At 37.3% G+C, this 24,326-nt stretch overlaps 1 protein-coding gene across 1 annotated transcript in view; it reads left to right on the top strand.

The window, feature by feature from the left end:
* Positions 1 to 24,326, top strand: part of LOC150086829 (uncharacterized) — a 641,413-nt gene that overhangs the window by 19,366 nt on the left and 597,721 nt on the right. The window contains exon 3 of the mRNA XM_090372286.1: positions 11,512 to 11,656. Coding sequence (XP_090228412.1) covers positions 11,512 to 11,656 — 145 coding nt within the window. The remainder of the gene's footprint in view (positions 1 to 11,511; positions 11,657 to 24,326) is intronic.

Below are 24,326 nucleotides of genomic sequence, written 5' to 3'. Positions count from 1 at the left end.
CTACTACTACTACGTACACATATTCATAGATACATATACATATGTACTAATGTAGACAGTAATTTCTGTATACATCAGTACATATCTTACTATATGAATAGTCAATTTAAAATATGCAATCTCCATTTTCTTGTTTAATACTGTAGTACTTATTCTGAATTTGATTGTACTATATTGTATTAGCAGAATTACTAATACAGTGTAGTATATTGTACCAGAAATTCTATTAATACAATATAGAATTCAAACTTTTCTTTGTTCTTTTGCTGATTTTATTAACTATTGATATAATAGCAATGATATACAGTAATACCCCGAAGTTACGCGATAGGTGGGTCCGACGAAAATCGCGTAAGTCGAATTCGCGTAAGTCGGGGTACAACTTTGCATATAAATACATATAAATTTTGCTTAATTGGGACCAAGGACTAACAAAAACACTAGTTTAGAAGAAAAATATTAATAAAATTGCAGTTCTTTATACATATTAATACAAAATATGTATTAAAAAAACAAATGACTTACGTTAAAAAGTTATTTCGATGTCGATGGCTTCATAAAATCTAACAAATTCGTCTGACGACACAGCGCCTTCTTTTTGTCACGCAGAATTTCTTCGTAGCAAGCTAATAATTTTTTTATTCCTTGCTTTGTAGCTATAACGCGTTCTTCGTTGGAGTCTATGTTTTCTAAAATTTTTAAGCCCTTTACAATTGAGCCCTTTTCAATTTTCAACCTGTCAAGTTTGCAATTGTCATGTGCTTTTCGCCGTTGCTTCATTTAGGCCTGTAGTACGTGCAATATCACATGGTCTTTCATTTCGCTCAAAGCGTTTCACAATTTCATATTTTTTTCTCTATCGACAGAGGCGGACTGGCAATAAGCCTTACCGGGGAAACCCCGGTGGGCCAGTGTGATTTTGGCCATAAACCATAGTATGAGGCCACTATAAATTTTCCCGGGTAAGAATTTTTGACCCAGTCCGCCTCTGTTTATCGATAATTGCTTTTCTTTTTCTCTCTGAATCTGCAGTGTCTTCACCAGGACGCTTCCTTTTTATTTTTAGGGAATAAAGCACAATTACAAAACGAGGAGGCACGCTTGATACGCATAAACAAAGCTGCGCGCATGTAGCAACTGAATAAACAATACCATAAAGGCAGAGATACACTATTAACACCTCACATTTCTAGTGGTTACTACCATAAAACAATAAAAATCCAGTTGCGTTTCTGCTAGTGGAATCTGTTATAAACTGGTAGTAAACTCGATCTAATTGCATTTGCGATTATACCGATAGCTGGAATTGTGTTGGTTTTTACGTTATTATGGTGAAAGTGTGTTTCCCCTTCACTGATATAAAAAACATAAAAGCAGCAAAGTTGAATTTTGTTCATCTTTCGCTCTCATTCTCCACCGTCGCACCGTATATCGATAACATATGAAAAACGACCTTGAAGATAGTGGGCGGCAGCGTTGCCAAACGAAAAAATCAGGAACCGCGTAACTCCGAGTTCGCGTAAGTCGGGGTAGCGTAAGTCGGGGTATTACTGTATTTGGTCCTTGAGGCTGTCAGAGACATTCTCTCAGGTATGCCAAGCTGGGCTTGCTACCTGGAAGTCTAAAATGTTGTTGGAACTGATATTCAGGAGATGCTCAAGTCAAGTGGACCTAATTTTGGCAAAGTTTGGTTGGTCTTTAATATCCAGATTTTCTGCTTGCACTTTCACGATGGTGGGATGATTAGTAACCCTGGGTTAGTAACCTCCCACATGCAAATCCTGAAATATGGCACCTAGCATACTGGAGGTAACCACCCAGGTGCGAGCCAATGTAAGCAGGGGGTTGAGGTGTGGCACTCACACCACACAGAGAAATGCCACCTCTTTGTGTTATTAGGCAGTATAGGTGGTAGATGACTCTCATCAACCAGTGCAATACCACCACTTTGCTTATTGGAGGCTTGAAGTGGTGGAACCCATGTTTAGTCTCCAGAACAAAGCTTCCACAACCCCCCCCCCATTTCTCTTGTCATGCAGTATGATTAATGTGTTTTGAGATTATGATGGATATCATGGCACGATCCAAACTTCCTTACGTTTCCAGGGTATAGCTCTAAAACAGGGTTTGCCGGCCGGCTGCTAGGTAGTCCACCAGACTGAATCTGTTGGTAACTCCTTAGGAAGCTTCCAGATCAGCTGGTGTATAATCTTGCTGCCTCTACCTACCAGACAGTGACTGGAGGGGTCCAAGCATGGCCTCCTCACCTTTTCTTTCTACCGAATACATCATGAATTGCCAAACTAATAGAGCAAACTTATCTGCGAAAAGATCTAAACCTCCCAAGCACCTTCCTCTTTCATTTTGCAAATATATGTGGTCTCAGTTCCAATCTCAATGTCCATTCCACTTACAGTCTGCCAAACCCCATGTACTTTTTCTGACAGAATCCCAGTTATCAGTTGATTCAGCCACTGCTCATCTCAGTTGTCCGAATTATTTTCTGTATGATTCCTTTCACTTCAAAGGTGGAACGGAATATCACACGTCCATTGTCATATTCCCTGTCAGAGACCTAGTAATTTGGAATCTCCTCATTTCAATCTTTTCTGACTTAAAATATCTCTACCATGTTCTGTCAGATTCATCTGTTGCCTCTATCATTCTTCCAACTCCACTAATCACTTGGAACTCTTTTGATTTCCTCTCTTTGAAATGTGTATCTTTCCCTCTTGTATATTAATGACCTTTTCCATTGACTAGAAATCCTATCCATAGTTTTGCTGAAGATAGCACATTGCATTCCACCTTCCAGTTTGAGAAACCTTGCCCTGCACGAACAGCTTCAACTTCTCGAATACCCACTACCAGTTCCTTAAATGCTGATTCTCCAGTGGGGCAAAGATAATTTAGTTGATTCAGTCCTTCTAAAAATCCTTTCTTATATTTTGCAAAAAGGATTCTTTTGCTCCTATGCTTATCTTCAATGCCATTCTGATTTCTAGACAGTATCATATATCTCTATTGGGGATTACCCTGATCTCTCTTGGCTTAAGCACATTACAAATATTGCTTCCTCTGCATCTATAAACCTGGGTTTTCTATTTTGCTCTTGGCATTACTTTTCTTTCAAACAGCTGTTCACTCTGTACAAATTGCAAATCCGTCCTACCATGAAAGATCGCTCCCATATTTGGGTCGGTGCTTCCAAAACTTCTCTGAGGCTTCTAAATTCCATTCAAAGGAGGGCAGTTAGGTTAATTAATGACTCATCTCTAACAGAGTCTCTCTACTCTCTGTATCATAGATGTTTCTGCTGTATGCCTTTTCTCTAGATACTTCCATGGGCTCTGTTCTTCTCAGTTGGCTTCTGTAATTCCTGCTCTCTCTTCCAAGGCAGTCCAAACATGTATCACAACCAGTCAACATCCTTTTTCTGTCCAACTTTAAACTCACAGAGCCAACTTTTCTGCTTTCTCATTTTGTTCACATTCAAGTTTTGTTTTCTGGAACTATTACACATATTTCCCAAAAATTACAATCTACAGAAATTCAAGACTAATGTCAACAAGTATCTTCTTTCACTTTCTCAACCTTCAGCCCATGCATGGTACTAAGTACTATAGGTTCTAATACCTCTCATTTTTGGGGTTTTCAAAAAAAACCAAAAAAAAAAAAACCAACCATTTGATGCAATGACATTTTCCTTATTCCTCTAGTAGCGTACAGACTTGATTTCACAAAGTGTATATTGCATCTAACGTTTTTCACTAAAGAACATTGTTTAAATAAATTAGTTCAGTGCTAATCATTCTCCCAAATAAACACTTATTTGGCATTAAATTACTTTTCTTTCAAACAGCTGTTCACTCTGTACAACTCTGCATTTTGAAAAAATTTACGATGTTTTCTCAGAAAAGGGCATTTCTAAATAATTTTATAATGCTTATTTCAAAAATGACTTCTGTTTGTTTCCATCACATCAGGTTTCTTCAAAAATCAATAAAGAAAATTTGATGTTTCATATTTTTTTATTAATTTTGGCAGAATTTCTGTACTGAAATTATAATAAAATGTCATAAAATTATGACATTTTATTATCTTAAATATAAAAGTCTTTTATCAGACTTTTATATTTAAGTACATGTTGAAAAACACTATTATAAAGTGCAGTGTCGTAAAAAGGCCACCAAACACTCAAAAACTGATCTACAATAGGTCAAATTTTTGTTTCTTTGATTTTCTTTCTGATCTTTCAATTTTACAGTCCCTCTTCAGCATCCAGTAATAGTCGGCCATCATGTTGGCATTCCACCTCCTCTGGTGCCTCATCTATGTCTTTAATATCCTGGTGAAACCTCTTGCCCAGAATTTTGGGAAGTAGTCATGTGGGAGTGTAAAAAAATGTACCTTGTGTATGACACTTGTGTTGCAGCTCAGCTTCTTGAAGTTTGCCAACATATTTTCAACTCTATTCTTGTAGTCTGGTTCCTTGTTCCTTAAGAAGTTCTCAACAGACCTGAAGCTAATCCATGCATGTTTTTCTCTTTTTTTTTCATAGTTCGCTCCAAATCTCGGTCTCTCATTAGTTTGTGAATTTGAGGTTCAACAAAAATACCTTGTTTTGGATGATCAATGGGAATTAGTGCAATGGTAATTGCAGCAGAGACCTTCCTGAGGTAAAGCTTTCACAAACTGTTGTTTCATCAAACCCAGTTTGATATGCAAGGGTGGAAGGAGGGCAGTTTTGGGGCCTACCAGTGATTTATGAACTATGTTCTTTGGCCAGACCTTTACATCCCAGTGCATTCAAGGCATATTTGTGTAGCCAGATTGCTGTCCAAGTAACATATCAATCACTTTGTCAGCACAGCCCAACCAACCATGTTCTTCATACTTAATATTTGCCCACTTCAAATTTTCATATTTCTTTCAAATGCACAGAATGAGCTACTGGAATTGACCCATGTTTATTTCCATTGTGGAGCAACATACCTTTGAGACTCTTCTTTAATGGATTAATAAAAGGTCTCCATTATGTAGGATTGTAATAATTCCTAAATAGTTCATTAAGTCATTTATATTACTGTAAAAAAATCTGTAGAATTGTCCTCAGAAATGTAGGGAACTAGTTCTCATCCTCTGTGTCTCTACCATGAGAAAAACATCCCATGTGCTAGAAGATTTTTTGACTTAAGTTTAGAACCAAGGAGTTCCACACACTCCTTTTGGTAAATTTAAATCTCTTACCAGATCATTGAGTTCATTCAGTTTCATCTTCAGAAGCGTTCACTTTCAGTACTCTCTTCTGCTACATTCTCCAATATAAGTGGATGACATGAAATTGGCAGGTTATGTCCATGTGGGACTGGTCTAATGGCAGATGGAATATTAAGGTGCACAATACCCTTCTTACTCTTTGCACTATATCCCTCTACATTAACTAAGCAAAAGTAGCAGTCATCACAGTGGTTTGTAGGATTCTGCAAAATCATGGGAATTGCAACTGGCATAGCCCTCTTTTTACCATTTTTCCACAATCTCAATGCTTTAACACAGGTTTGGCAAACTTTATGTGGCACCCATTGTTTATCTTGTTCACAGAGTTTCACTTCAAAATAAGCATGGTACACATTTTTTACAAATTCTATAATATCTTCTCATTTCTTGAGAATTACATAACTTTCATAAATATAAAAAAATAAGTTTAGATTATTCAAACACTTGCGTGAAGATATTTTACTCATTTTTAAGCACAAGTTTCACACAATAATCTCAAAAATAAACTGAGCTCACACTGATAAACACTGCTGCATAGAATTTTCCAGGTCAAGAAACAAATAACTGAAGGCAGTTGCCAACATGTGAAGATTTAGTTTACAAAATCCCAGCATTTACTCCTAATTTAATACATTCAGTGATGCAACTCATGATATCAACTTAAGTAATTTGTGAAAAAATGGTATGTTATAGAAAAAAAGGAATAACATTTCTGAAATCAGCTTAAAAAACAGTTAAAAACAGCTATTAGTTTACAAACACCGAAAACAATGCAGAGTGGTGATTATTAATACTGAACTAACAGCCACTATAAGAATCACATTTTGAATAACTATAGCTATTGTAGGAGGATGTCATGAATGACAGTGACAGTGACAAGTTGTTGTTGTTGTTGTTATTTGGTTTTTAGGAGCATTAGCAACTAAGGCCATATTGCTCTGGGGATATGCGGTGGTCACTCCCTGACCTTTCCGCATCCTCCGTATTTGGTGGTCACGGGCTTGAACCCCGGTCTAATCAAGAAGCGTGTGCTATGCGCTGCCGCTCCTGGCTACGGAGGCACCTACAATGATAAGAGAATATTGTGTAATTTTATGCAAATATTTGAAATATGCATGCAAGCAAATAATGAGTACCTGAGATGATGCACACACATATTTTGCAATTAGTCTACAATAATATGACGGGAGGATATTGAGTAAAATGGCTTCATACAACATTGGTCCTATTTCAACTTTTGTGGAGTTATGGCAAAGAAATATGTAGCAAATCTGTGTTTTCTTGATCTTATTTTTGTACTCCTTTGATCTTGTTTTAATTGGTCCTGATCTGTGTGAAGTGCCAGCATACATGACTTTCTTTTGCTATAAGGGAAAAATCGTTTTTTTTTTTTTTTTTCATGTTTTTATTTTACAAATCCACACAACAGTTCACACTCACTGAATGTTAATATCCATTTAATTTATGGATTCTGTGATGGTAATAGTAAACCAGTAGTTGCGGAATATCGTTTGGGATTCAATGGATGTTTTCCAAACCACCAGATTCCAAATGGAGTTAGTATTTAATGACACACACACACACACACACACACACACACACACACACACACACACACACACACACACACACACACACACACACACACACACAGGAGATTAAGGGAAAACAAGGACAATTGTTCAATGTAACCATATGGGATAATGACCCATATAGAAAGCACACACTGGACCTAGTTCATTGTAGTACATTTACCTGTATTTAAAGGATTTATGATAGAAGTAATGAATTTACATAATGAGTATGGTGAATTATATATGTTGAAGATTTGCATCCTTGTCATTTGCATCACATGCATGTTCTTCAGCTAGATGATTATTATATGATATTTGTGTTAAATTTTACAACTGGATTATTTCATATCACAGGACTTTTAATTGCACACTGTTTAGTGATGAATCATAATTCCATCTTCATGGAATGAACAATAGCTGAAATTCAACCTTTGGTCTGACAATAATCCTCACAGCGCTGTAGAAAGCAACTTCCAACATTGGTGCTCAGTAAATGTTTGGTGCATTCCAATAACATTATTTGTTTTTAAACGTTTAACTGCTATATTCTTTCAATGTGATGGGAGCTCTTCCAGATTTTGGATCTTCAGGTTATGGCTTACTTAGATTAATTTTATGGGAACTATTGTTATATTGATCCAATCTGTTGGTTGCTGAGCATTAACATTAGTAGAGGCATATGATGCAAGAAAGCAAGCTTATATAGCCATCAGCCAAAAAAAAAAAAAAAAAACACCTTCCCGTTTCACCCATCCATTCACTCCAAAAGTTTGGCCTTTAATTTATTTAAGCAATCAACTTTCATAATGATAGATGGAAGTTTGTTCCAGAAATCAACCACCCACTGGTTAAAGGCAAATTTCCACACATCTATTCTACAACCGTCTTTCCCCAATTTGAATTTATGCCCCCTCAAGTGCAAAATCTGAGAAAGAGGAAGAATTCTATCAGCATTGAGCTTTCTGAAACCATTCAATGCCTTATACACCTCAATCAGATCACCTCACATGTGCCTAGTCTCCAGATTTTGCAATTTGCAGAACTGAAGCCTTTCTTGGTAACAGCAATCCATTGTTCCACTCACCAATCTCGTTTTCCTTCTTCTACTGATTCCAGCAGCTCTTTATCTTTCCTAAAATGGGCCTCCAGACCTGTATGCAGTACTCAAGGTATAGCCTGACCATTGCCTTATACAAGGGGATAATTACCTCCTTATCCCTGCTACCAAATGCTGAGAACCTGCTTTTTTTTTTTTATGTAGTCTTAAAAGGTTAAGGTACACTGGGGGGGGGACTCATACACTGGATTATTGTTGTTGTTGCTTATATACATGACCACCCCAAGGTGATTTATAGGTGTATTTCATAAAATTTAGCAGTAAACTCTTCTAATTAATAATGTTTTTATTTTTCGTTAGCATACTTGATTGACCATAGATGTTGCAAATAGAACTATTGTATTAATATTTTTTTACTTATCATTGAGCATTAATAGTGGCAAATGATGCAAGAAAGCAAACTTATACAGTATTGGCCACAAAAAAAAAAAAAAAAAAAACCACAATACCTCCCATTTCACTTATTCATTCCCTACGGTAGTTTATCTAGTTCTTCCTTGAATTTATTTAAGCTGTCAACTTCTGCAACAATAGATGGAAGTTTGTTCCTCAGTTTGAATTTGTGCCCTCTCATGTCTGTAGTCTGAGCAAGAGGAAGAATCCCATCAGCATTGAGCTTGTTCAATCCATTCAAAGCCTTAAACACTTCAATCAACCAGGTGGGAAGGAGCAGCAGTGTGCAGCACACACTTCTTCATTAGACTGGGGTTCGAGCCCGTCACCACCAAATACGGAGAATGCGGAAAGGTCAAGGAATGACCACCGCATATCCCGGAGCAATATGGCCTTAGTTGCTAATGCTCCTAAAAACCAACAAAACAAACAACAAACAACTTCAATCAAATCACCTTGGAGGTGCCCAGTCTCCAGACACTGCAGTTTGCAGAACTGAAGCCTTTCTTGGTAAGAGCACCCCTTTGTTCCTCTCCCCAATCTCTATGCCCTTCTCTGTACTCATTCCAGCAGCTCTACATCCTTCCTAAAATGAGGCTTCCAGACCTATATGCAGTACTCAAGGTGTGACCTGACCATTGCTTTACACAAAGGGATAATCACCTACTTATTCCTCCTAGCAAAATTCCTGTATATTATTGACAAGACTCCACGAGCTGCCATGGCAGCCTATCTGCATTGCTCAGAGAACTTCATATATGACTGCACAATTACTCCCCAGTCTTTTTCATTCTCCACTACCCTGAGTGTGGCACCATATAGTTGGTATGTTACTCTGGGGTTATATGCTTTGGAGTTATTCAGGAAGTGGAGTTATTCTTGCAGAATAACACCACTTCCTGAAAAAACCCAAAGTATGGCAGACCAGTTGCAAAATACTCTTTACTAATAATAATAATTTATATATATATATATATATATATATATATATATATATTAGATAGTATGAATCAGAGCTGAAATACTCAATATGTTCTACGTTGATAATAATATTAGTAAATTAATAAGAGGAGTTTACCTCAATATAGTACGTGGAACACTTCCGTATGATACCCTCCAGAAATTAAAACGGAAAAAACGAAAAAATCGACAACTTACCGGTACATTAAAGTAAAATATAAATAATTAAAGTAAAATATAAATAATTAAAGTAAAATATAAATAATTAAATAATCAATTTAACACAATTCAAAATCAATTCAAAACAATTAAAATTCAAATTAACGCAATTAAAAGAATCTAACGAAAATATTCAAAACGATTTTTCTTCCTGAAGCTGACAATGCTTTTCGACCGACTGTCATGATCACAGGAATGAAAATTCATTTTCATTCCTGTGATCATTCCTGTGAAATTCATTCCTGTGATCACGACAGTCGGTCGAAAAGCATTGTCAGCTTCAGGAAGGAAAATCGTTTTGAATATTTTCGTTAGATTCTTTTAATTGCGTTAATTTGAATTTTAATTGTTTTGAATTGATTTTGAATTGTGTTAAATTGATTATTTAATTATTTATATTTTACTTTAATTATTTATATTTTACTTTAATGTACCAGTAAGTTGTCGATTTTTTCGTTTTTTCCGTTTTAATTTCTGGAGGGTATCATACGGAAGTGTTCCACGTACTATATTGAGGTAAACTCCTCTTATTAATTTACTAATATATATATATATATATATAAGGATGAATGAAGGAGAAGGCTGGTAAGACCAAAACACGAGAGTTGGTTAAAATGATTTGAACTTTAATTTAATATGATTATTAGCAGCATAAATTATACAACTTCTTGGTAGACAGTATTTCTAGTGTAAGTTTTTCTTAATGGAAGTCTTAGTACTCTACATTGTATTACTTTCAAAATGGTATCAAAATTTTGATACCATTTAGCATTAGCATTAGTAGAGGCATATGATGCAAGAAAGCAAGCTTATTCAGCATCAGCCAAAAAAAAAAAAAAAACACACCACTCCCATTTCACCCCTCCTATTTCTTGAAGTAACTATTTCTTGTAGTTGCTTTGCAAAATGTAACATAAAACCAGAAGCAAACACTTGATTATGCAGAAATATTCCAAAATTATTAAATAACTAGGAATGACAATTTGCTAACTGTGTTTTTGTTTTATTATTATTATTATCATCAGCCATATGGTTGGAAGGAAGCCTGAGGCTTTTGCTGAATTGTCATTACAAATGAACTTGGCATCCATGCTAATAGTGTAGTGTCTAGTTTAACTGTTCTCTCACACACTGTGTGGAAATGCCTGGGTTCTGTCTGTTGCTGATGGAAAGTGACACTTCCTATTGGAGGTGGAGGACCTTTATGGGCTGTTTTCATTCAATGGCAGAGTAATCAGTTCTGCATGAAAGGAGTCAGTTTTGGGGCTGCTGTTGTTTCTGATTTTCTTAAATTTACATTAATGAAGGCATACGCGATGTTTCTTTCTTGAAAATAAATCCAGAGCTGAAGGGAGCTGTAATCCACATTTCTGGCAGATACACGTTGCTCAAATGAAGCAATGTGCATCTGCATTTTTTTTTTTTTTTTTGTTTTTTGTTTTTTGTCATTCTTCCATTCAGTGTGCTGCCACAACCAGAATTTCCACAAGCAGAATTTCTAGAATTTAAGCATTACTTGCCTACGAATAACCAGAGATGTATATGGTGTGTGTGTGTGGGGGGGGGGGGGGGAATATTGAAATTTGTTAAGTGATTAATAAATTCTTCTAAAAGAGCCAAATATAAAATTTTATGGGAATCTGTTCACTAGAAGCATGTCTGTTATATGTGGATAGATGGACATATTGATTCTTTATGCATTTGCAAATGTACTTGAAACTGTACTTTGGTATGTTTATGTGGAATGACTCCATGCTAGCATAGTTACTTATTGCTTGTCAAACATTAGTTATCCTGTTCTTCTATAATGTATTTGTGAATTTAAATGTAGAAAATAAAACTTGAGTGAATTTCTATAACATCATTTGAATTTTTTGTTTGATTGCATATATGAATTAGTCAGTTTTTGCTCCCAGAATTCTTGAATTTATAAATACTTGGCTGCTTTTAAAAATATTTATTTTACAGGATTGTTGTGAGGGATGTAAACTTGGAATAATAGGAGCTAAGCAACAGAAATCATGTACTTTTACCTCATTTTCATTTGGTCCTCCATGGGATAAGGCATTTTATGATTGTTGTATTCATAGTAAAGAAGACAAAAAAGACACAGGCAAGTATTTATTATTATTATTATTTTAATTTTGTTACTCTTCAGTTGTTGAGTAGGTTTAATTAATAATCATTTCAGTTTGGTAGCATTGTAAGTATACTTTCTGTGATTTTTGACGAAAGTGATATGGAAATGAATTAGTATTTTTCCATATATTTTATTGTTAGAAATTAGAAAGCTGTGATCAATGAGGTTGTGGTTTTATAGAGATTGCACATTGAAGAACAAAAGTAGCTCATGTAATCCACTGTTGCACAAATTTAAACTTTTCCTTTAAATAATACAGCAGTTGCTATTTTAACAGATATCCTTCAGTCGCAATGTATTTGTAAAATTTTTAAGTTAATATATGTAAAAATCCTAAATATTTCAGTAATTGTAGTATTTGCTGACAATTTTTAATATTTGAATAAGATTTATGATTTCAGCTCATGCTGATGCACATTAGCATTAGCTCAAGCATTAGTTGAGGCATATGATGGACAAAAGCAAGCTTATATAGTATCATCCAAAAACCCCTTCCCATTTTACCCATCTGGCTAATAGCTTAAATTTATTTAAGCTATTAACCAGATGGGTAAAATGGGAAGGGTTTTTTGGCTAATAGCTTAAATTTATTTAAGCTATTAACTTCCACAACAACAGATGGAAGTCTGTTCCAGCAATCAGCTACCAGCTTGCTAAAGGCAAACTTCCGCACATCTATTCTACACCTGTCTTTCCTCAGTTTGAACCTATGCCCCCTCAGCTTCTTAATCTGAGCAAGTGGAAGTATCCCATCAGCATTGAGCCTGCTCAAACCAATCAAAACCTTATACACCTCAATCAGATTACTTCGCAGGTGCGTAGTTTTCAGATGCTGCAACTTGCAGAACTTAAGTAAAAAAGGCCTACGTGCTCTGGATTCATTACGAAAATTTATTTTGTTTCTCAGAGTAAACTAAACATAATTACAATTAATAAGCTTTTGGCTGGGAGGCAGCCTTCTTCAGATTGAATACATGAATGGCAGTTGGACTAGAGATGTGCACTGCCAGGATGGTGCATGAGGCGCGTGGTTAATTGTTTGTTGATGTTTGTGGCTGTGACATATGGTGGTGACGTGGCCAGCGTTTGTCTATGGATAGAATTACTGCCTCTGTGATGGAGTTAACTTGGCAACCACTGTTCCTGTTCAAAGAGGCATCCGAGCATTTTATATTTAACGATTCCAACCAGGTGCGCTTTAGGTAATGGTGGGACCTGTCCACAACCACGACATCATGGTGTGGGTCGATGTCGTGGTTGGTTGTCCAGACATGCTCGGCGATACTGAGTGTTCTACATCTGCCAAACGGATCGCCCTTTTATGTTCTGAGAGACGTTTCTCGAGTCGACGTCCAGTCTCTCCAAAGTAGCAGCTGGTGCAGTCACGGCAAGAGATGCGATAGACCAAACCGCCCTGTAGAAGAGTGGGGATGGGTGTTTTTACGTTGGAGATAAGAGAACGCAGTTTCTTGCCTGGGAGTTGGATGCATTTTATCCCATATGATTTTAGGATTCTACCAATCTGTTGTGACAGGTTGGTGTAGTATGGGATAAATGCCCTTGTGGATGACTCGTCACAGTTGGCGTTGCTGTTGGTCGTCACGTTGCAGAACTTAAGCCTCCCTTGGTAAGAGCACCCTTTTGCTCTCTCTACCAATCTTGTTGCCCTTCTCTGTACTCGTTCTAGCAACTCTATATCCTTCCTAAAATGAGGCATCCAGACCTGTATGCAGTACTCAAGGTGTGGCCTGACCATTGCGTTATACAAAGGGATAATCACCTCCTTATCACTGATACTAAAATTGCTGTATGTCATTGACAAGACCCCACGAGCTGCTCTAGAAGCCTGTTTTCACTGATCGGAAAACTTTGTATCTGACTGCACAATTACCACCATGTCTTTTTCATTCTCTACTACCCTGAGTGTAGTAACACACAGTTGGTACATTTCTCAGGGGTTACTGCTTCTCATGGTAAACTTAAGTTGTCAATGTCAGTGTTCAGTTGCCACACCTCACCGTTTTGTTCCCCTCACTAATCTTGTTGCTCTTCTCTGCACCCATTCCAACAGATCCTTATCTGTTGGAATGGGTGCTACTGCATATAGGGCTGGAAGCCTCAAATGAGGTTTCCAGCCCTATATGCAGTAGGAAAATTATGGTCTAACCATTGCCTTATAAAACAGTTTAATTGGCAAAATTCCTGAATATCATTGACAAAACCCTGTGAGCTTTCCTGGCAGCCTGTCTGCACTGCTTAGATAAGTTCATAACTGACTGCACAATTACCTCAGTATAATTGTCTTCTCCCACTCAACCATACCTTTATTATTAGTATTAGTATTAGTGGTAATAGTAGGGTGGAAGTGGGTAGTAAATTCAAACTACCCACTTCCATAACAACAGTTGGAAATTTGTTTCAAAAATCAGCCACTGCTAGCTGGCTGAAACCTTTGCACATCTATCCTGCGACCATCTTTCCTAAATTTTAATGTATTCTCCCCTTGTGAGTGTAGTCTGAGCAAGAGAAAGAATGCAATCAGCATTGAACTTGCTCAATCCCTTTAAATTGCTAAATACCTCAATCAGACCACCTCACGTCTGCCTAGTCACCAGACACTGCAATTTGCAGAACTGAAGCTTTTCTTAGTAAGATTACCCTTTTGTTCTCTTCACCAGTCTCATTGCCCTTCACTGCACCCATACCAGCAGATCTGCTGCATACAGGTCTGAAGACCTCATTTTAGGAAGTGTTCACAATGTGGCATGACCATTGCCTTGTACAATGGGATAATCACCTCCTCATACCTCCTAGCAAAATTCCTGGCAGCCTGTCTGCATTGCCCCTTCATATCTGAGTGTACAGTTACTCCTAGATCATTTTCATTTTCCACTATGTTGAGTGTAGTACCATACAGTTAGTGCATTAATCTGAATTACTTCTACCCATATGTAGTAACTTGCATTTGTCAATGTTAAACTTCAACTGCCATTTCTCAGTCCAGCTGCCTAATTTTGTAGATCTTGTTGTAGTAGCTTACCCTGATTACTGTCATTAACTACCCAGTCAACCTTCGCATCATCTCCAAACTTAAGCATTAAACCTGTTATTCTTTCATCAATATCATTAATAAAAATATAGAAAACAACAATGGCCCAGCACTGAACCCTGTGGGACTCCACTAATAACATTAATTCTTGAAGAGCAGTGTCTTAATAACCACTCTGTCTTTTCCCACTTAACCATCCCTTTATCCAGAGCAATAACTTGCCTCTAATGCCACACTGCTCCAATTTTTACAACAGTCTTTTATTTGCAACGGTATCAAAAACTTTTCTGACAACAAGTATAGGATATTTAAATTAATTTTTGCATCCAGTTCCTTTATTACTGCATTGTAGTATCCAATCAGATAGGTCAGCAAGATCACCCTTAAACAAATCCATGTTTTTTATGTATTATTCTTGCATTCCTGTCTAGTTGGTCCTGCATTACTTATTTTACCAGACTCCATATTTTTCCCTGGAACAAAAGTTAAGCTAACAGGTATGTAATTACTCATGTCACTTTTTGATCTCCCCCATGTGATTTGGTGATACATTACCACATTTCCAGTCCAGGACTTCCCATGAAACCAAAGTTAGCATTAGTAGAGGCATATGATGATGCAAGAAAGCAAGCTTATGCAGCATCAGCCAAAAAAAAAAAAACTTCCGCTTCACCCCTCCCCGTTCGTTCGAAATACCTGTCCAGCTGAGCCTTAAATTTATTTAGGCTATCAACTTCCACAACAAGGGATGGAAGTCTGTTCCACCAACCAACTACCCGCTGGCTAAAGGCAAATTTCCGCACATCTATCCTACATCTGTCTTTCCTCAATTTGAATTTATGCCCTCTCAAATGATTATTCTGAGCAAGAGGAAGAATCTCTCATAATTATTACTGTTACTCTCATAATTATTACTGAAGGTTTGCTTACCCCTTTGCTGCCCCCCTGATATTATTGGATAGATCCCATTCTCTCTCTATGTGCCTTTTTATGTTAGGTTTCAACAATTTCTCTTCCTTTTTCCTTTCAGTTATCACAAAATCATTTAGCTCCTTGTTAGAATTTGATGAACTTCTGTCATTCCCCTCCTTTAAAAACTCGTGTTTTTTGTCATTAACCTGAGCAGGATCATTGACAGTTAAACAATTGACATCAAGTGGCCCAATGCGATTCAACCCCTTCCTTCTTCTGTTAATATAAGCATAGAAATCTTTGCTGCTGTTCTTTGCATTATTTGTCAGAGACTTCTTGTAACCTCCTTTGTGACTTGATTAGAGACTAATTTATATCTATCATAGGCTTATTTATCAAGTGATAATTTATATGCATCCATGCATTTTTCTCCTCTGCCATAAGTCTTATCAGTTCATCTGACATCCATTTAGGTCTAAGCCTGGATTGGTATTTTTTAGTTGGTATGAAAAGGCTAGTAGCTTTTATGATTACTTCCCTGACAGTAGTTATGCCTTTAGGTAAATCCCACATCAGCACACTGTAATCGTTGCCCTGTAAAGTCTTTTACTTACAGATTCTTAATCCATAAATAATCGCTGCTGATAATCAGATTGTGTATTGCTTCCTCATGTTGCCTTTCTAGCATGCTGATATAGGAAACAGTCATCCATTTAATTGACAAAAGTCTTGCTAGTCTGCAAGTGAACAACCCACAAGTTTTAGTCAATTTCCGGAAATTTAAAATCCCCCATTATAAGGCATTCTGATTTATTGGCCTACTCTATTTCTCTTCATAGTATAGCTGTTTATTATACTCATCACAGTCTGTACCACCCTACACTTTTTTGTTTTCCCAGTGCTTATGGCACACCAAAATGACTAAACTTTACATTGGCCACCCATGTTGGCTGGATGAACTGTCTTTGATTTAATATGCTTCTTAACTATGAACAAGCACATTTGCCATCACCATGTTTTCCTGTCTATCTGTCTGTTGATCCAATCACTGGCAGCACAGGGTCTCCCAGTGGATGGACTTTCATGAAAATTTATATTTGGTTCATATAGAAAGATATATTGAACCATATCAAATTTCATTACAATCAGACAAATATAAATCTGGCAGTTATTTATTTTTTCTGTACAGTTTGTATGGAAAAAATAAATTCATAGATTAAATGTTGTTTTAATGCAGTATTGTTAGCTTAAATGGTTTGTACATGCTTTGTTGTTGTTGTTTGTTTGTTATTTGGTTTTTAGGAGCATTAGCAACTAAGGCCATATTGCTCCGGGAAATGCGATGGTCATTCCCTGACCTTTCCGCATCCTCCGTATTTGGTGGTGACAGGCTCGAACCCCGGTCTAATCAAGAAGCGTGTGCTACACACTGCTGCTCCTTCCCACGTGGCTACAGAGGCGCCTTGTACATGCTTTGCATGTATTGTTATGTTAAACTTGTGAACATGGTGTTGCTTATGAACAGATACATATATATAGAGAGAAGGGATATTTAAAAGTACAGTAGGTCCCACTTGTATGGTGGGTTAGGTTCCAGATTAGGTTTTGCCATAAAGCGAAAATCACCGAAAAGTGGAACATAAAAGCCTAATAACATGCTTACACTATCATATGCTGTAAACACTCTGAATCACTGATAATAAAGTGGTGTCCAATGCCCTTCTTGGATTCGACTACTGAGTGTGTCATGCCAAAAAAGTGGAACATAATGAAATGGATATAATTGAAAACTGCTGTATTAGTGGAATGCTGAAAAACGGGGCCCTACTGTATATGGGAAAGAGCAATAAATATTATACAGGTATAATTAAATACAGCTAAGTTTTGAGAGTGCAAAACTGTAGAGTTTTGTTAAGTTATAAACTTAATAATTCATTGATAAGAAGATAACTATATTTACTTTTCACTTCAGTTAATTTCAGAAAAAAAAATGATTGAATTAATTTTAGGAAAAAATAGGATGAGCCTGAAATGCAATGCACTACTTACATTACCTAACTTGTAATGGAAGTATGTTATGGGATGTTTAGGTGTTACTTAGTAAGAAAAATTGTTCAATTTATTTCATATTTTCAGTGTGCATTTTTTTTTTGATCAGTCAGCCTTCCCTCTTTCCTGACCACAGAAATCTTTTCATATAACTGAAAGTATATTTTGCATATTACTGTAGAACAAAAAGTTGTATCTAAGCCAAATTTTTAACTCTGTTTGTTCCTTGGGAAAATTACAGGTCCAGTTATGATTTGATTTCATAGCCATTGTTCAATTCCCCCCCCCCCCCACACACGAAAATTGGCATAAATGAAAGTATGTTTTCACATTAATCAACAAGAAAATATGGATTGTTACCAAATTTTCAATATGTATTCTGTTGGATCCTGGGATGGTACTAAGTTTAATTCCAATTTCATAGCATTCCTTCTCTAGTTTCCCACACAGAAATTATTACTATAAATTTGGAATAGGAGCTCTGATCCATTTCTAAATTTCACTGCTTACTTTGAATTTTTTACGAATATTTGTAACACATTTTTACATCAGTGGGTTCGCTTATTTTATTATAAATCATGAATTATTACTATTTAAAATGTGCCTGAAATGTAATATACTACATATGTTAATTAACTTTTTCTAATTAAGCTTTGTTACTTTGCAGCATTAAACAGGGATTGGACAGGAAGATTCATTTTTGTTCACTATTACATAATCAGTTCACTGAAGCATAAAGTTAGAATACCACTCTTCATAAAAGAAAGTAATGTGTAATAAGTTGTGCAATAAGTTGTTGCACACCTTTATGAAGTTCAATGAACTCAAAACTTAGAGGATGCTGACCATATGACATCTTTCTAATTGATGTTACCAATGTATATGTACTTGATTATGTATGTGACTCCTTTCCTGTTTACATGCTGTACTGTAAATTGAATTCCCTGTAAATACATATCATTTATAAGAAATTATTAATTTTGAAATTTTATTTTTTAAGTGTATGAAGTTTACTTAAAAAATAAAATTTCAAAATTATTGCTGTTTAATATTTTTATTTCAAAGCATAACATTATTTTAAAAAAATTACGGTAATGGGGCATTGGTTATTTAAAATATTTAGCTGATTTTGTCTGGCAGCAAAATAATAAAATAGGACAAACTAATAAAAAAACATGCAAAATTAAATTTGCATACATAAAAAAACATATGCTACTTCATGGAATAGTAGTAGTAGTGCAAATGATGCAAGAAACCAAGCTTATATACATCAGCCAAAAAAATAAATAAAAATACACACTTCACCCATCCATACCCTCCAAGAATTTGCTATTTCTTCCTTGAATTTATTTGAACCATCCACTTCCACAACAACTGATGGAGGCCTTTTCCAACAATCAACCACCTGCTGGTTGAAGGCAAACTTCTGCACATTTGTCCTGCAACCATCCTTCCTCAACTTAAATTTATGCCTCCTCATATGCACATAGCCTTAACAAGAGGAAGAATGCCATTCAGCTTACTCAATTCATTCAAGGCTTTAAATATATCAATCAGATTATCCCAAAGGTGCCTAACTCCAGAAGCTGCAATTTGCAGAACTGAAGCCTTTCTAGGTAAGAGCCCTTTGTTCCCTTCTCCAATCGGGGCGCCTCCGTAGCCAGGTGGGCAGGAGCAGCAGTGCGTAGCACATGCTTCTTGATTAGACCTGGGTTCGAGCCCGTGCCCACCAAATACGGAGGATGCGGAAAGGTCAGGGAATGACCACTGCATATCCTCAGAGCAATATGGCCTTAGTTGCTAATGCTCCTAAAAACCAAATAACAAGAACAAATCCCTTCTCCAGTCTGGTTGCCCTTCTCTGCACCTATTCCAGCAGATCTATATCCTTCCTAAAGAGAGGTCTCCAGTTCTGTGTACAGTAATACCTCGCACAGTGTGGCCTCAATCAGTATGGGATTCACTGTAGTGTGGTTTATCATCTGCGATTGTATTTATTATTTTTCTAACTAATCATGAATAATTATTTCTAATATAAAAAAATCCTTTGATATCCTAGTATCATTATTTTACCCATTGAAATGATTCCCCGTTTAGTGCTGATTCAGTCAAAGTTTCTGTATATCATTGGAAAATCCCTGTGAGCTGTTCTGGTTTGCTGTCTCCTGTCTGCACTGCTCAGAGAATTTCATATCTGATTGCACAGTCATCCTCAGGTCCTTTTCATTTTCCTCTACCCTGAATGTAATATCACACAGTTGATAAGTTACTCTGGGATTACTGCTACCCATATGCAGTACATTGCATTTGTTAATATTAAACTTCAACTACCATTTCTCAGATAATTAACCCAATTTTCCTAGATATTGTTTTAGTTGCTCACCTGATTACTGTCATTAATCACCCTACCAACCTTTGTATTATCTGCAAACTTGGACATCAAATCTGATATACTTTCATCAATATAATTTATTCGATATAGAATATAGATGAGATTCGATATAGAATATACTTTCATCAATATAGAAAACAACAATGGGTCCAACACTGAACCTTAGCATTAGCAAAGCCACATGATGCAAGAAAGCAAGCTTTTATAGCATCAGAAAAAAAAAACCAAAAAAAACCCCTTATTTCACCCATCCACTCGCTCCAAATGTTTGTCAAGTTCTGCCTTGAATCTATTTAAGCTATCAACTTCTACGACGACAGATGGAAGTTTGTTCCAGCAATCAATCACCTGCTGGCTAAAGGCAAACTTCCGCACATCTATCCTACAACCGTCTTTCCTCAATTTGAATTTATGCCCTCTCAGGCGATTATTCTGAGCAAGAGGAAGAATCCCATCAGCATTGTGCATGCTCAAACCATTCAAGGCTTTATACACCTCAAGCCGATCACCTCGCAGGTGTCTAGTCTACAGACACTGTAATTTGCAAAACTTAAGCCTTTCTTCGTAAGAGCAACCCTTTGTTCCATTCACTAATCTTGTTGCCCTTCTCTGTACTCATTCCAACAGCTCTACATTCTTCTTAAAATGAGGCCTCCAGACCTGTATACAGTACTCAAGGTGTGGCCTGACCATTGCGTTATACAAGGGTATATCATCTCCTTATCCCTGCTAGAAAAATTCCTGTATATTATTGACAAGACACCATAAGCTACTCTTGCAGACCGTCTGCACTGATCAGAAAACTTCATATCTGCCTGCACAATTACCCCAGGTCCTTTTCATTCTCTACGACTGTCAGTGTGGTACCACAGAGTTGATACATTACTCTGGGATTACTGCTTCCCATATGTAGTACTTTACATTTGTCAATATTAAACTTCATTTGTCACCTCTCAGCTCATCTGCTCAACTTTTCTAGATCCTGTAGCAGCAGTGCACTGTCATTAGTGTCATCAACAACCCTGACAACCTTCGTATTGTCTGCAAACTTGGACATTAAGTCTGATATACACCATCGTCAGTATCATTTATAAATACAGAAAACAACAATGGACCCAACACTGAACCCTGAGAGATTCCACTAATAACATTAGTCCACGAAGAGCAGTGTCCATTGATTACCATTCTCTGTCTTCTCCCACTCAACCATCCCTTTATCCATAGCAACAATTTGCCTCCGATGCCACACTACTCCAATTTGTGGAGCAGTCTTCCATGTGCAACAGTATCAAAGGCTTTTCTAAGATCCAAATATATGATATCAAAGTTATTCTTTGCATTCAGTTCCTTTGTGGCTACATCATAGTATCCAATCAAATTAGTCAGACAAGACTTCCCCTTAACAAACCCATGCTGTGTCCAATCTATAACTGAAGTCTTGTCTAGATGATCCTGCAATGCTTCTTTCACCAGTGCCTCCATTAATTTCCCTGGAACAGAAGTTAAACTAACAGGTCTGTAATTACCTATGTCTCCCTTTGATCCTCCTTTGTGGATTGGGGTCACATTTGCACATCTCCAGTCCATGGGTACCTCCCCTGACTCCAGGGAAGCTCTCATAATTATGGCTAAGAGTTTGCTTACTTCCTTTGCCGCCTCCTTTAATATAACTGGATAGCTTTCATCCACCCCAGGTGCCTTTCTTGTATTTATCTTCATAAATTTATCCTCCACTTTACTCTCAGTTATTACAAGATTATCTAGCTTACTGCCAGAGTTGAATACACCTCTGGCATTCCCCTCCCTGAATAACTCCTCATATGTGAATGTCAATGCAAAATATTCATTTAGTTTGTTATCTACTTGAGCAGGATCATCAACAGTTGAACCATCGATATCAAGTGGATTAATCTGATTTGTCCCCTTCCTTCTAGAGTTTACATAAGTAAAGAACTCCTTGCTGTTTTTCTTTGCATCCCTTGCCAAAGATTTCTCGTAATCTGCCTTCACCTGCCTAACCTTCTTTTTAACTTGGTTACAAATCAACTTATATCTATCATAGGCTTCTGTGTCACATGTTAATTTATATGTATCCCATGCATTTTTCTTCTCTGCCATATGTCTCATTAGTTCATCTGACATCCATTTAGGCCTAAACTTTGAACAATATTTCTTTGTTGGTATGTAAAGCCTAGTAGCTTCCAAGATAAGTTCTTTGAATGTTTCCCATTTTGAGTTTGCTGTTGGCACATCATCAGTTCCACTGTATAGAATTTAAATACTGTCTCAGACCACCATAGTCACCTTTACGAAGCGCCTCCATATCCAAGTGGGAAGGAGCAGCAGTGCGTAGCACCCGCTTCTTGATTAGACCGGGGTTCGAGCCCATCACCACCAAATACGGAGGATGCGGAAAGGTCTGGGAATGACCACTGCATATCCCAGAGCAATATGGCCTTAGTTGCTAATGCTCCTAAAAACCAAAACAACAACAACAACCTTTACGAAAGCAAAAACCCTTTCCTTTATCCCTGATGGTAGTTACCTCTTTGAGTAAATCCCACTTCAACACACTGTGATCACTGCCACCTAGTGGTTCCTTTATCTGCAGATTGATGCATGAAGAATCACTACTGATAATCAGATCAAGAGTATTACTCCCTCTAGTTGCCTCCCAAACATGCTGCTGCTGTAAAAAACAATCATCCAATAAATCCATAAAAGCCTTGGTAGTGTGTGAGTGACCAACCCACAAATTCCAGTCAATATCTGGGAAATTAAAATCCCCCATTATAAGACACTCTAATTTACTGGCCCTCTCTATTTCTCTGCACAATTTCTCATTATACTCAGATTCATTAGGCCTATAACACACACCTACTCTCATTTTTTCTTTCCCAGTGCTTATGTCACACCAAACAGACTCAACATTGCATTGTCCATCAACATCGATTGGATGCACTTCCTTAGATTTTATGTGTTTCCTAACTAACAGCATAACCCCTCTTCCCTTCCTGTCCTGTCTATCCTTTCTGTACACATTGTACTCCCAAAATTCCAGTTCTGCACTGCTTATGTCTATGTGACACCATGTCTCTGATATCCCAACAATATCTGCCTTTGATGTCTTGACTAGCACTTGAAGCTCATCGAATTTATTAACTATACTCCTACCATTGGTGTACATGCAAGTATACATGCACCTGTTACCCTAACACAGCCCATGTATTTACTTGTTCCACTATGACTCCCAGCAGTGCTGAAAATTCCCATTGCCTTGCTTTCTAGGCTGCTGCGCGATTGCATTTCAAAAGAAGTAGTGCATCAATCACTTTTACCTTTTCGAGCAGCGGCTACTGTTAATCTATTAGTCCATGTATCCCCCCAAGCTAGCAGTTTTCAGATCCATCTAACTCTGCCTCGATAGCATCAGCAAATATTCTTGCACCCTTTCTATTTTAGTGTATCCCATCCCTGTAGAAGCAGTCTCTCCTGTTAACAAGCACATACCAGGCTGAGAAAAATGCTACCCCTTGACCCTTGCACAATCACTCCAGGGCTGAATTGATCGACAAGGCTCTCATCATATACTCCCTCCTATTCTGTGTGGGCAGAATTGCAGACACTTTCAAATTCAACCCTAACTCATGGCTTTTTTTCAGCATTGTCTTGTACTTGTTAAGTAATTTTGCTGGTCTCATACTGTTAACATCATTAGTGCCCACGTGTACAACAATATCACCCTTTGTGCCCTTAAAGGATGATATCTGCCCTACAACATAATGACCCTTTGCCCCTGGAAGACATACTCTGGTCCTTTTCCATCTATCCTTTTTGCACAATATGTTCCCCGTTTCCCTGACAATAGAGTCACCTACAACAACTAGTTCCTTTGGGACCAGCGCATTCTGCCTTGGGGGTTGCTGTTGTGTTGTGTGATGTTCAAGTGCAAGCTCTGGCATTGATGTGGGCAGCTGAGAGCTTGATGGGCCCCTCAATTTAAATCCTTTGAGGGCATCCACCCTGTCCTTCAAGCTCTCATATAAGCCCATAACAATGCCGAGTTGGCACCTTATTTCCTCGCACTCCTTACATCGTGCACACACACAAAGACATTCCACTTGGCAATATCATGTCCCATTCCAGATTGCTCCCCCAACATCAAACAAGCAGTGCATTTCAATAGACTGTGATTCAGAGGACAACCGCCCCCCCCAGTTCTCCCCTGAGCCGCAGCACTT

The sequence above is a fragment of the Mastigoproctus giganteus genome, chromosome 4 (genome assembly GCF_048544385.1).
Source record: "Mastigoproctus giganteus isolate SK-2022 chromosome 4, ASM4854438v1, whole genome shotgun sequence".
In the NCBI taxonomy this organism is placed as follows: domain Eukaryota; kingdom Metazoa; phylum Arthropoda; class Arachnida; order Uropygi; family Thelyphonidae; genus Mastigoproctus; species Mastigoproctus giganteus.
The sequence above is the reverse complement of the archived record's forward strand: the minus strand, read 5'-3'. Positions and strand labels throughout refer to the sequence as shown.